The following is a 13254-nucleotide window of genomic DNA, read 5'->3' as shown; positions in this document are numbered from 1 at the left end:
TGGCAAAGGAAAAGGTGTGTCTTTATCTAATCCGGATTCCTAGGTGCAATTGAAGCCTAGAATTGAGTTGAGGCGAGTAAAGAGGGGGGGGGGGGGGGGGGGACAAAACGAAGTCGTAATATTATGGTTTGTACTGTGAGAAAAGAGATATCGGTTACATAATGAGATGATGATGAGTGCTAAGATGATGTGATCGGGCGACAAAATTATTGAGAACGTGCAAGTTTTACATGAAAAATGATGGCTGTGGCGAAGGAGTTTTGAGTTTCCCGAAAATTGAAATCTTAAAATGATTCGAGAGAGTTTAAAATCATAATCAAATGAAAATAAGAAAACGGAGCGAGTAGCATGAATTGGTGGGAACAATTATTGTTATCAATTTACTCGGTCAGTTAGAAGCTGCTGAATCTATCCCAAAAGCTCATCGTCTCTTTATTATTGTTGTGATGCTTGTGGTGATGTGTATGACGATTTTGGTTGCTGACGTAACGTTCGTATGCAGCATCAAGTAGTTTCTGTAATGTTAGGTGTCAGTGTCGTGGTAAAATTTGTTTTGAAAATATGAATTTGAAAATATTTGATACCTTTGATACTGCATTGCAATGGGATGATCGGCAGCAGCAGAATGCGACTGGGTATTTCTTGACGTTATCGCCTTCGGCGGCGTAACTCTTGACTTCAACTTTGCATTCATCGTTGCAAAAGTCTTTGGAGACACCGTCATCTTCATAACATCCCTGGATAGTTTCGTTATACTTGAAGTCATAAGTAAAATGGCATCCTGGACGGGATTTCGAATGTTTCAGAGGACAACGCGTTTGACCGTCTCCTTGTTGGCTGTTGCTCGCAATACATTTCAAGTAGAATTGACCGTGGCGATCTGTTACAAGCTGCTCGTCAACAGATTCATCGGCATTTGGTGTATAATATAATTTGTTGATTCTCTCCTTTCTGAAAATTATTTAGTCAATATGCAGGTTTGAAACGTTTGAAAATTACTTCTTATTGGTTTGATACTCCACCATATCGAGAAAGTCATTGAACATTCTGTCTCTGTCGGACCGTGCTATTCCTGTCGGCGCTGATAGTTTGATCAGTGAAATGAGGAAGACAACAATGAGGGAATTGAGAGGAGACGCGAGCATTCTGCAGAAAAGTGGCATTAGTAAATTTGGACAAAAATAGCGATGCTCAGAATTTGTGGGTCGTGTCTCAGTGAAAAATGATGAATAAATAATTTGAGTTATTTCTCAGAGCTACTCATATGGGTCATTCTTCACAATGATTATAGAACAAAGATCGTTGTGTTGCCGATTTATATTTTCTAAACACAATGCAATCAGTTTAGAGGGTCGTTCATCCTTATCGAGTGATAAGAATTGCGGTCTTTATCCTGTCAGATATGAGTACGAAATTTTTGTAGCAATCAAATCCTAGACTGTAATAGACTGATCAAAATTATCAGCTGTGACTGAAATACGACTGGTAGTCATTATGTAGAAGCCACACATCTCCCAGCAGATGCTGGAAGCAGGTGAAATGAGTTTTTAAAACTGGTAGACTTGGGTTTGGTAGGCAAAAATAAAAATGAATTCGCTACGTGTTAGTCATCAAGGTTTTTTTTTCATTATTTGAGTCGAAATATAGACACGCAATATATCGGCCATTATTGCAAACAATGTGGTCCGATCACGTCATGCGAGTGCTTTCATGTATTCTTTTCTACTTGGAGACTAATTTTCGCAATGACACTAGACCCACCGACACCACATCAAGCGATCTCTAACTTGAATTTGAAATGAGAAACAAAGTAAGAAAGCATATGAGAATAACTATAAAGCACAAAGCAACCGAATGCATTGAAAACATAGAAGGGAAAGGATGAGTCAAAAAGTGTGATATTAATCAAAGTATGCATATAGAAAATGAGAAATGAATGAGAATGTAGTGAGTTGAGATTTAACTTACTTTATCAGTTTGTGGAGCTGTAGTCGGGGCAGACCAGTACAATTGAAGACAGAAGGATTGTGATTGAAACAACAAGCAGAATCTGAATTTTGAACTGGTGAAGGCACAATATATAATGTCTACCAAGCCACGCCCCATACCTTCTTTCGCAGAACACCATATAGCAGAAGGCTCCACCCCTCGGCGCAAAAAAATCATGACGAGTTTTGTGCTCCGAACAGCAAAAAGGGCGTGGCCTTGGAGTACTTGGTGGCACGTACGGGAAATGGCGGATAAAGGTTAGAAATTCAAGGAAAATTGAGAAACAGCAAGAAAACTATTTTTATGTTATTATTTCAATTTTCAAAAATAGGACAGAAGATCTAATTGGAATCACGGATAAAATAATGAAGAAATCTTTTTGGAATGTAGTTTTAACCGTATTTTATGCAACACAAAACTGAAAACAGATGGAATTTATAAAATCTCAGAATTCCTGGCTTTTAACTCTAGAAACACCCTCCTTTGCTCTAAATGAAGCTGCCGACTCTTTACATTTATTTTTCTAATGACTTTTATTCACAATTATTCAGGAGTGTGGTACGGTTGCCTTTTCTCTGATATCTCATAGCAATAAGAGCAATATGAATGAATTTGAGATTGGGTACGGCTAGGACATTGTTTTTGTGGAAGTTATTTCCCATTTTACCTGTCTGGAATCGCGATGAGAATTGTGACTACTTGCAGCCTATAAATAAGATACCCTAGATTAGTTGACGTGAGATAATTTATTGTAAAGCGGATTTGAAAAATGAGTAACGGTGTTAAAACTCTCTCCTTGTGAAGAATTCGGTTATTTTTCTTGGATTTTGTCTACCTAAAATGATACAAGATGGTGATCTTCGCAACAAAAAAGGCTCGTAATATTTAAATTCTTACTTCATATTTTGTTAGATCAAAGGTTCAACAGGGTGGTCTTAATCGATTAATGCAATTTCAAAATTTTAAAGCACTAAAATAAGCACGTCATTTGAAAATGCAAAAAGTTAAAAACACGTTAAGCGGGCAGATCATTGAATTGTAGAAAACTTTGGCCTAACGAAAACGGCTTGTTGGTCAGCGAATTAGAAATGAGTGGAGATTTCCTCATTGATGCTCAGGAATTAGAATTATTTGACAGTGCATTTCAGATCAAAATTACATGATTCGTAAATTGATTCTATTTTGAGAAAAAAAAATGTTATTCCTCATCTATGTTCCGCTAACCCAATTAATGTCATCGGCAACTTCAACAAATTAATCTGCTGACTATGAGGAAACGTTTTAAACGATTAAAATGTTTTTTCGTTTGTATCTAACATGAGAAAGATCTCTTCCTCTTTATAAAACACTTCCCTCTTGTAAAACTGTCTGAACAATCAAACTTCGTCTGATGCGTATTTTGTTGTCTGCTATTGCCGTGTGAATTCCAAAAATTTTAAGCACTCGACCTATTCATTTTTCCCGCATAAGGTTATACTCAACAAATTGTCTAGACGAGGGTTTAATTGTTTATGTTATTAGAAATGGTACAAGGTTTTTCAAACATCGTTAATTTCAAAGTCCAAACATCTTATAAAAACTACAAACTCGGAAAGTTCAGCTTCGTCATTTTATCTATATTGGGATAGCACTTACACCAATTTTGCAAACTTTCAATGTTGCATACTTATGATTATGACAAATTGGAGAAAATCACAGAGACTTTTTGTTTTTAAAAGACAAGTGATATCATCTGTGGCAGCTACCAGCTGGCTGTCTGATTTGGTAGCCATTTTATAATTGTCTCAAACAAATATCACCAATATCAACCTGTTTTTAATGAACATAATTGTTATCGATATTAATCAGTAAAAGTCTGGAAAAGAAATGAATCAACATGCATCTTTTTTGAGTCAATTTATGTAATTGAAAAAAATCCAAAATCAATGTTTTGATATAAACTTGACTTTTTGATTTCTTGGCCGTGTTTTTAAACTACTGGGAAAAACTGAACTGTCTCCGCAAATTATGTCACTACGATAGTTATACTTAATGTGCTTTCAAAGCATGTCCATCCAAATTAAAGACACAATTTCTAACTTGACATAAAATTGGTTTCAAGAAAATGTCGAAGCTTCGAGTTTTTGCTGCTGGATCCTAAAAGGACAAGAAACAAGACAAGATTGTCTGGACCACAGAATTTGTAATGTTTGACTCGTTTCAGACTTGTCTGCCTACGCCGAAAGACCTAATCTTGCGTCATTGCCAGAAACCCGGACCCAGATGACCAAGTAGAGTTAATTGGAATTCTTTGTTTTTGAATTTAATCCTTGAATCTAGAAAGTTTTTGCGTGAGCAAAAGGAAAGACACTTGTTATCAGTGAAAAAAGATCCTAATGTGCATTCGACAAGTTGACCTATTTCTGGATTTTTCAAAATCTTGAACCAAAAAAGCCTCAAACAAAAACAAAATTTTGTGTACAATACGTACCGATTTCATAGAAATAGTTCCGGATTCGACTACGAACAACACTTTTTGGTGTCTTTTGTTCTTGTTTGTAACCCTAATGTATTTAAAACATTTCAAAAGGAGCTGACAATGAGTTACGTCATTTTTCCTAGTACGAAACAAGTTTGTTTGAAAACGTGAAGTCCAACACGTGGTCTGTCGAGTTGAAGGAAATTATTTTTGTATTCTGGTCAACCAAAGAAACAATTGTGTCTTTACGAATAGTATTGATAACAATGTGTCAAACTAAAAACGTTTGGCAGAGCTTAGGCTTATTATTCTAGGAAAATGGGACCGGGCTACACTAAATAGACATTTATCACAAATTAATCGATTCTTCAATATAGAATATAATATTTTTTGTCAAAATGTTGCTGAATTGACTATTAGTATTAGTAATAAAAAAATGTTTATGAAAAGAATAGGGAACATTTCTAAGAGGTTACAAAACACAGAGGGTTTTAAAGTTGTCAACCTTTTTTGAGAAAGACGCATTCTAAGGCTTCTTTACCAATATTGGTTTAAAAATATGAACTTGGTTCAGAAATTGTCAAATCTGCACTTCAATTTAGGAAAAATTTAGGTCATGCTTCAAATTTTGAAAAAAAAAAAAAAGTTGGTAAGAGTTGAAAATTTGGCTAAACTTGGACGAGGATCATACCAAGTCGTGCCTAACTATTGCCCAAAGTTGACCAACTTCTGAACCATGTAATAATTTTTGAGCCAAGCTCAAGCAAAAAGTTGATTCCAAATGTGGGGATAAAACTCAAAACTCTAGTTTTTAAAAGCTATAATTTTGTATTCTCTGGCAACTTCTCAACTCGAGATGGCAATTTTTTGAAAGCTTTTCAAATAAGTGGTTTTGCCAAATTGCAAGCAAATTTTTTTCACTGATAGCTTGTAAACTCTCCTTTAAATTTCACACTTTTACTAATCTCAGCCTATTTTGTTCAATTTATGAACCGTTCAAACATCCAAATTATTCAACTTAGTTATATTATTTTGCGCGGGATTCCTTCAGCTGGAACATGACCGCAGTAGATTATAAATCTATTAACAATCAGGCCACTGTTAGAACCACTCTGGTCTGCCGCACTGTTGCTGCTGATCCTGGAATGTTCCAGAGAATCATAAAAACCTATTGTGCTCCTAAAACGAACAACATTTCACATACGATTAATTATTATTTATAGTCTAGCAATTTCATGTTTCTGTCAATTTCGCCGCCAGTTAAAGATTATACTCTTATCAATTACAGACCGATGTAGATGTCATTCGCCGAGACGCATTTCCAGGCTTCTCGTCTTGTTTACAACATTGTTTGTCATTAAGGGTTTAGCAGAAATGTTTGCTGATTTTTGAGCGTCATGCCGTTGCTACTCAACACCCAGGTTCTGCTAGAAAAATCGGGGCAAAAAAGTCTTTCTATTTCGGATGTGATATCTGATGCACTAGACCGGATCAGACAAGCATGGGTCACTGATAGTAGTGGTATGTGGTAAACAAGAAGAATCAAAAGATTAAGCATTACAGATTTTAGATTGGAAGTCTGGTATCAATATATGTGTATGCAACATCCTCTGTCATTTTAGGAATCTACGGATGACATGTTTTTTGATAGTGATCATATCTGGAAGCAATATGGGATAAGGGGGTGCTGGTTTTTAGAATTCGAAAATTAGAAAACTATAAAGTGTGTCCAGTTATCAAAACAAACATCACTGCGAATTCTACAAAATCGAATGCATTCTTAACATTGCCTGGAATTAACAAACGGAACTGTTCTAGTTCGTTGAGTCCTTTAATAGCGTGTAATCGGGAGTTTAGACAAGGGAATTGTTGCAATGTATAAGTAAACAACACGACCAAGATAAGGCGTCTTTGAGAATGCTGAATTTCAAAGGTCGACTGTAGTAGCCGTAGCCATCTGTCAGCAATTCTTTGAAGTGGAGAGGCTTTACAGGTTCGTTGATGCCGACACCAAATCAAGTCAAATCGAACATTAATCTGGGGGGGGGTATCGTCTCATTCCATTTCTATTTATTAGATTCAGATGGCGCCCGACAAACTGGAGAACTTGGACTGCTGATTTCTTTATGGTATGGGATTTTGCAGGAAAGACGTAAAGATCAAGGAGATCAACTGGGAAATACGGATGAACAGCTACACAATGGGAACATGATATCTAGGGGAAATTCACATGTTGATAAAAGTTGGTAAAACTAAAATGATGTATCTCTAAGAGTTCTATTAAAATCCTCCCCAAATGTTGAATAGAAGTGTTTTACTAGCAGATTTGGGATTTTAGAAAAATGACCGAAATAAGAGGCGACGCAAAAAATGCCAGGATGGACTAAATCCAATGGCAATTGATAAAAAAAAGTATCTTATACTATTTGTAGAATTTCGAAAGAGATCAGTCTCTCTTTTCTGAAAATTTTGAAGAAAAAAAGTTGGAAAAGCATGATCTTAAACAACAGTTTTTCTAGCCTATTTTACCGGAAATGTACCAAAAAGTTTGATTATTTCAAAACGTCCTTAAATCTTAAAAAATCTACAAAAACTACTTTTTGGGTTTTTTCACATTACAAAAATTTAGCTTGTATTTAAAAAGGAATAACTGTTAAGTCCATAAGTAAGGGCTTGGTAATTTGTTAGGCCTGTGGGTAACGGCTTTGGATTGAGATATTGAGAAGTTTAGTTGTATCGCTGAAAATGCAATGAATTTTGTTATGTATGCAATATACAAGTTATATAATTTTTCTTCAAAGTAAAACTCTGAGCCATCCATTATTTTTACATATGCATCTATTGAAGATTCCACTGATCTCGAACACTCGCAAAAATTTGCAACCCACACCATAAAACACTTGCGTCATGAACTTCCTCATTCATTCCTGCAAGTATGATGGATCGGATGTGTCTTTGCAACCCTCACCTGATCTACTCTAGACCTTACGTGTGAGCTATCTTCCGGCAAGCAGCTCTGCACATTTGCTTCACAGGGTTTAGTTGGTCAAAATTTACGTAAAGTGCTTGCGCGTGACCGGAAATTGCGATAATCACATAGTATAATCCAGCTCATTTTCCGGATTTTTTTGCTTGATCTAGCTGCTGAAACTTGTGGGTCGCGACAACTTAATCTACTTTATCTGGTTGGTGCTCAGCCACCACGTCAATTGTGTCAGGAAATTGGCCAATTTAAAGAACAATGATGAGGTTCCTAGACATCCAGGAAACGACTATTGATAAAGGAAATTGGTTATCAATCGTTGAATTGACAAACGGTGTGTGACTTGTCAGCAATTTGAAATAAAATGCAATTCTAAGGGATTTTGTCAAAAAAGTTTCAGATTGAAAAAAAAAGACTATTCGAGTGTTATTCAAGTAATGTTGCAAAATGTATTTAAATACATTTATGACGTCATAACTGTGTTAAAATACACGTTTTTACGTATTTAAATACAGTTGTGGCGTAATATTTTTACACTTTTTAATTTTCCGACACTACTTGAATAACCCCATAAGTCTCTGACTAACTAATAGTAAGAGGCAAGTTTTGAAATAATTGAAATGTCTTTAGTTTAAAAAAAAAAGACTACTAGAATAGTTGTAGATTTAGAAATTATGAAGCTCTCACATAACGTCCCAACATTTTGGGCTCCAAAAAAAACCGTTTGTATCTTTATAAAAGACGCCTGTAATGATTTAAAAACCTATTTTACTTACAGTATTGATTAAAAGCTTGAACGATAATTGTGTGTCGGAGTACAAAAAAAACACCTTGGTCATAGGTTATTGCAATGTTAAAGCATGCATTGAAAATGAAATAAAATTGAAAATCATAACATTCTTTGTGAAAAAGTGTCGGAAGCGTGCTGTTTTCTTGAAATGTTTCAAAAATGTTTGTTAAGCTACAATTTACGGTCACTTTTTTTCAAAGAAGTATCAGGTGCAATATGGAAAATGTGATTTTTAGTTTGTTTATAAATAGTTCTATTATAAAGTGTTTTTAATTTATAACTCATTCAAAATAAGAAAAGCAGATCGGGAATTTCCAAAGTGACAGGTTCTTTCAATTTCGAACCACTTCTCATATACTCTTCTCATCTAGAATTCAGAATTATGGTCTGATGTGTTGCAGGTGGCTTGCACCGCTCTAACGCATACAAGAGCATTGTAAAAGCCGTGTGCTTGAACTGTGGTCTTAGTCAATGTTTTTTTTTGAAGGAGATACGCCGACTACAGGGAACCTTGGTGTTGTTTCGTGTTAATTGGACAGCTGAAATGTGACTAATTCAACTAAAAAAATAACTTTTTTATATATAGCTACAGTATTCTTCACCACTAATGATCTTTCAAAACCACCATAAGATTCTTAGATGTTGGTGATATTGCAGAATGCAATACTAGGAATTGGTCTGATTTTTGCGCTGTGTTTTCTGCTGTTGTGCAACGGTTTGTAACACGTTGAGTTTGCACGAAACATATGAAACCCTTTTCTATGATCTTTCAAAACGAATATGTTTTTGCATTACAAAGTTTTCAATCAAAAGTATAAGCAATCATTTACTTAACTTGCATTTCACATTTTATAGACACCCGTGCTGTTATTCATAGCCAGTTATAGATCAAAAATTATAGCCTCTGAATCAGTTTTGGCGTCTGAATTCGGCGTCTGAGCTGTACAATTTTAGCGTATGAATTCATTCTAACCCACACTCACACTGTCTGTACCAAAACACGGAATAAAAATCATACTGGGTTCTGACATTGACCTGATATGTATCAGAAGGAGGTTGTCATTCTAGACAGGTAACTGGTAAACAAATGGGTTCTGTCTGAAAATCGCATACAATATATCGACAGAAGATCTAGTTTGAGGATTTATATGAGTCTCTACAATGATCTAGTACCAAGTGTCTACTTTCGCGTGACTCTACAGTTGTAGTTTCAACATCTAGCAGAAGACACAAACTCTGTGACGGAAGCAACAATGTCTGGAGGTGACATCTTTGAGTTGAAATATTCGAGTTATGACTTGAAAAAGGGGTCTGGAACAGAATAACTCTGAATGGTGAAGCATGCAATTTTCTTTGGAAAATAATAGTGCAAGAGAAAGACTACATAATGTTTTATGTGCATAATGGAAGTTTTCGCATATTCGCAGAATACTTCCAGCTTTATTTGAAGTTGTTGTATTCTAATTTGAAAACTGTGAATTAAAGTTTAATTTTTTCATTCGATTCGTCTTTCCTAACTGGAGCGTACTATAAAACAATTTTTTTATATGTATGTTGATATGTAGGAGGACTAACGCTTAGGACGATTTTGAACCTATATAATCAAAATGGGCTCAAATGACGAAATTTTGAAATGAAACTTCTTAATAACTTTTCTAAAAAAAATTTTTATGGCGGTCCAAAATTTCGAAAAAATTACACTGATTTTAGCTAAAATCTCAAATTTGGCCACTTTTCCGTGTCACATCTGTCCAAAGTTAACTTTTTGGAATTATCTACTTTTATTGGATATTAGGGTAATTTATCTCATTTAATTTTGTTGGTTATGGTACATTTAAAGCCGATAGGTGAACGTCCAAATCCGATTTTAATAGAGATTCAAAATTAGAGAAATTTACTGACAGCATACTTGATTTTAACAAAAATTTCGGTGATAATGTTTAAATCACTTCTTTCTGCTGTTTTTATGTTTTTTACAGTATATTCAAACCAAACTTTTACCTCTTGGTCTTTTGACCCTTCTTGGTGATAAAATTTTTCAACTTCACATTAATCACAAAGTTTGCTATCTTTGCCATAAACCTCCCGAGCGCATGTTTTTGCAGAACCTACAATAAATTTTTAATTTTTTTTGTATATTTTTGACATGACTTATGAATGGAGCAAACATCGCGAGACTGAGCTGGATCATGCACACTTTCACTGACACACGCGTACTCTTTCACTCAAAAGCCTGAATTAAAATTAGGCGACCAGAAATACTAACATCACTGCATCACTGGTGGCCATCAAAAACTCTAATTGGTTTTTTATAACATCATTTTTTGAATTGTTAATAAACACAATGGCTAGATCATGTTAGAAAAAGGAAGTGAATTTTTCATGAGCAGCTGCTCGGTTTCATTTGAAATATTTGAAGAAACTGGGAGCAAGGGGGTGAAATATAAATTTAAAGTCAATTCCAAAAATCTGGAGTACTGTAGCCATTGTACTTTCCTTAAAACTTATTCGGTATACATATACACTTGAATAGTTAATCCGCTTGAAAAATAGTACAAATTAAACAAAAAAGACTTGAAAACACCATGATAACTAATCAGGGCAATAACATCTATTGTTCTCACAGAGCTAACACTTTTGTTATTTTGACTCGATTATGGAGCTAGGTAAGTTGTTGCAAACACAAAGTTTCTCACAATGCAGATTACAATATGCCAATCAAAGATGAATGATCTGTAGAACATTTTTTTATTATTTTTCCACCCCAAATGGCATTTGAAACAATGAAACAATAGGATTTACCGTGATCTATCAGTGATAAATGGCAAATGGATTAGGAATATAAGCAAGTAGCAAGACAAATCTGAAATGTTTGACAAAGGGTTTCGAGGGAGACAATAATTTATTCGACATTTCATTAATGTTAAAAAGAATGTCAGATGAGCAATCGCAGCTTGTGATTTAATTCATGCTTGAACTCCTTCCAACTCTGGGGGCATGGGGCTCTTTGGGTGTTTGCTCTCGAAATGTTGCTTGTAGGTTTTCGGGTCCGGCATCATGGACTGAATAAATTGAAGATTAACTCGTTTAATTAATCGTTCAAAAACAAATCCAAACGTTAATATCATTAAAGTTAATTTAAATTAGCTGCACCAGCCAGGTTATTTCGTAGAAATAATTTCTTAGAATATGTGAAAAGGTTCTAAGTTTTATGTTTTAACTAAGTTTTTCGCAAATTCCTTATATTTAATAAATTACTAAATTGATTCAAAAATTTTGGATTCGCTTCTTCTCAAAATAACGATTTTTCTATGTATGTATTTTCTGAACATTTTACAGTATTATCTGCTACTAATGTGAATCATTGTTTCCGGTACAAAGAACATCCGTCGCATAAGTCTCTGACATTTTCAGAGATTTTCAGACGTCATCACTATCTTTTGTTTACAGATGGTCTCTTTGCCAAGTCTGGTAGTTGCCAGTTAATCCCCTGCCAACACTACAATGTCTAGAAATCCCAATCAAAATGCACCAAAAATAACACTGCAGTAAAGTAACTACAAATTTTTAAAAAACTGCAATCGTAAACAGAGTAAGGTTCAAACAAAAGGAAGTCAGGTTAAATGTGGCTCAGACGGGGGAAGCTTTCGATGGAGTGAAAGATCAGACGCGTTACGTAGAAAGGAAATTGCTTTTTATTACGTACCATGCAAACGGTGCACTTGTGGTGCAGAGATGCCATTGCAGCATTCTTTTGATCACTTCCCTGAAAATGTATTTTTTTTTCAAAAAAGGGACTTTTCACATTCGAAAACTCACCACGGCCTTCTTAGCTTTCGCTGTTTTTTCTGCGTTTCGTTGTTGAGATAAAGCTTTTTGATGTCCACGGGCCATTCTGAAATTAAATAAAAATGAAATTAGAAAAAGTGTTAGAAGATCGAATGATCTGTGGGCCGGCAAAACGATAAATGGAATGGAAACGCGGCCAATTCAAGGAGAAAGAACAGAACATTGAGAGGGGGAAGACAGAAAAGTAAATGCGAGATCGATCGGTCCTGTAATTACTCGAGATCGATACGAATTGGTTTTTGCATTTTTTACAACTTTTATTTTTTAATTTAACAACTAAAAAGTTGGTGTGCAATTGGAGAAAGAAAGATTAACACATCATTCTCTATTTAGATTCAAAACAAAAGTGATTGGAAGGGAAGGAGTGCTGGATGGCGAGTGCGACTGTCATATTGCGCTAAAGAAACCCGTTCTTTCTGTCTCGTCTCTCGCTTTATCTATTCTAGTCGCACAATTCGTTCGTATGCATACGGCCTGGGAAAAAAAAGACCAGAAACAATGGATGAGGCGTTGTGATATTTTCTGACCGTGTTACTTGAAAAGAGGATTCCAATTGGTAGTTTGGCAAATTATGCTTGTGATATAAACACTTTAACTCACATGTTTCGGTTTCGGCACATCACTTTGAAAACGTGTATGACTAACCGGCTGGAATAAAGCATATGATTTTATTGCAAAACTTTGTGAAATATGTACTACAAGGAAGTTATTTTGAAAATTGGAAACTTCCATTTTATTCAATCATGCTACATACAAAGAAAATGGGATCAAAATGTAAGGTTTTGTTTGAGTACTGACTAGGGAGTTTTGTAAGGTGTCCAAATAACTATAAGTCGAACGATATATTTTCTGTAAACTTGTTCAATTGGTATATTAAAGGGGAAGCACCGCCAGTGGGGAAAATGTTAAAAACTACTTTTTTGGTGCCAAAATGATTGAAGCTGTCCAAAAAAAATGGTTTCCTACACATCAATACCATTATTTTGTGAAAAAAAACTAAAATGTTTTGAAATGTTTTATTATGATATTTGGTCGTCTTGGGCAGTTAGTAGTGTATTTAGACAAAATCCTCACTGGCGCTACCCCACCTTAAAATTTAAAAAAAAACAAATTTTGCCCCTTTTTCCCAGTTCATCTTGGGACAAAAATGCTTTTTTGCACCTTTATTTTTCCATTTTTGCCCTC

At 35.0% G+C, this 13254-nt stretch overlaps 2 protein-coding genes across 3 annotated transcripts; both read right to left on the bottom strand.

Moving 5' to 3' along the window:
- Positions 1-101: 101 nt before the first annotated feature.
- C15C7.4 (Activin_recp domain-containing protein) lies at positions 102-2054 on the bottom strand. Its single transcript, NM_001361791.5, has 4 exons — positions 1969-2054; positions 1000-1146; positions 585-951; positions 102-515 (listed from the first exon to the last, which is right to left on the bottom strand). The coding sequence occupies exons 2-4, from the start codon at positions 1143-1145 to the stop codon at positions 393-395; spliced, it is 636 nt and encodes a 211-aa protein (NP_001348644.1). The 5' UTR covers position 1146; positions 1969-2054; the 3' UTR covers positions 102-392.
- An 8901-nt stretch (positions 2055-10955) lies between these two features.
- On the bottom strand, positions 10956-12133 carry K10B3.1 (Small EDRK-rich factor-like N-terminal domain-containing protein). Of its 2 annotated transcripts, NM_001029612.3 has the most exons (3): positions 12040-12133; positions 11927-11986; positions 10956-11282 (listed from the first exon to the last, which is right to left on the bottom strand). In NM_001029612.3, exons 1-3 carry the CDS (start codon positions 12112-12114, stop codon positions 11187-11189), a joined length of 231 nt encoding a protein of 76 aa, NP_001024783.1. In that variant the 5' UTR covers positions 12115-12133; the 3' UTR covers positions 10956-11186. The 2 variants fall into 2 exon arrangements, with proteins under 2 accessions (NP_001024783.1, NP_001024782.1); NM_001029611.2 differs by having other exon boundaries at positions 11109-11986; positions 12040-12121.
- Between the last annotated feature and the right edge of the window lie 1121 nt (positions 12134-13254).

Source organism: Caenorhabditis elegans, chromosome X (genome assembly GCF_000002985.6).
Source record: "Caenorhabditis elegans chromosome X".
In the NCBI taxonomy this organism is placed as follows: domain Eukaryota; kingdom Metazoa; phylum Nematoda; class Chromadorea; order Rhabditida; family Rhabditidae; genus Caenorhabditis; species Caenorhabditis elegans.
Note: the sequence above shows the minus strand (reverse complement) of the source record. Positions and strands in the feature narration are given on the sequence as shown.

What these genes read in the sequence shown, in the direction of transcription:
- C15C7.4 (NM_001361791.5), bottom strand. Translation starts at nt 1,145, where the DNA reads ATGCTCGCGTCTCCTCTCAATTCCCTCATTGTTGTCTTCCTCATTTCA. An exon ending in GAGTATCAAACCAATAAGAA is followed by an intron (nt 952 to 999) that starts GTAATTTTCAAA and finishes AATAATTTTCAG; the next exon opens with AAAGGAGAGAATCAACAAAT. An exon ending in ATTGCAATGCAGTATCAAAG is followed by an intron (nt 516 to 584) that starts GTATCAAATATT and finishes CTAACATTACAG; the next exon opens with AAACTACTTGATGCTGCATA.
- K10B3.1 (NM_001029612.3), bottom strand. Translation starts at nt 12,114, where the DNA reads ATGGCCCGTGGACATCAAAAAGCTTTATCTCAACAACGAAACGCAGAA. An exon ending in CGAAAGCTAAGAAGGCCGTG is followed by an intron (nt 11,987 to 12,039) that starts GTGAGTTTTCGA and finishes ATACATTTTCAG; the next exon opens with GGAAGTGATCAAAAGAATGC. An exon ending in ACAAGTGCACCGTTTGCATG is followed by an intron (nt 11,283 to 11,926) that starts GTACGTAATAAA and finishes CAATTTATTCAG; the next exon opens with TCCATGATGCCGGACCCGAA.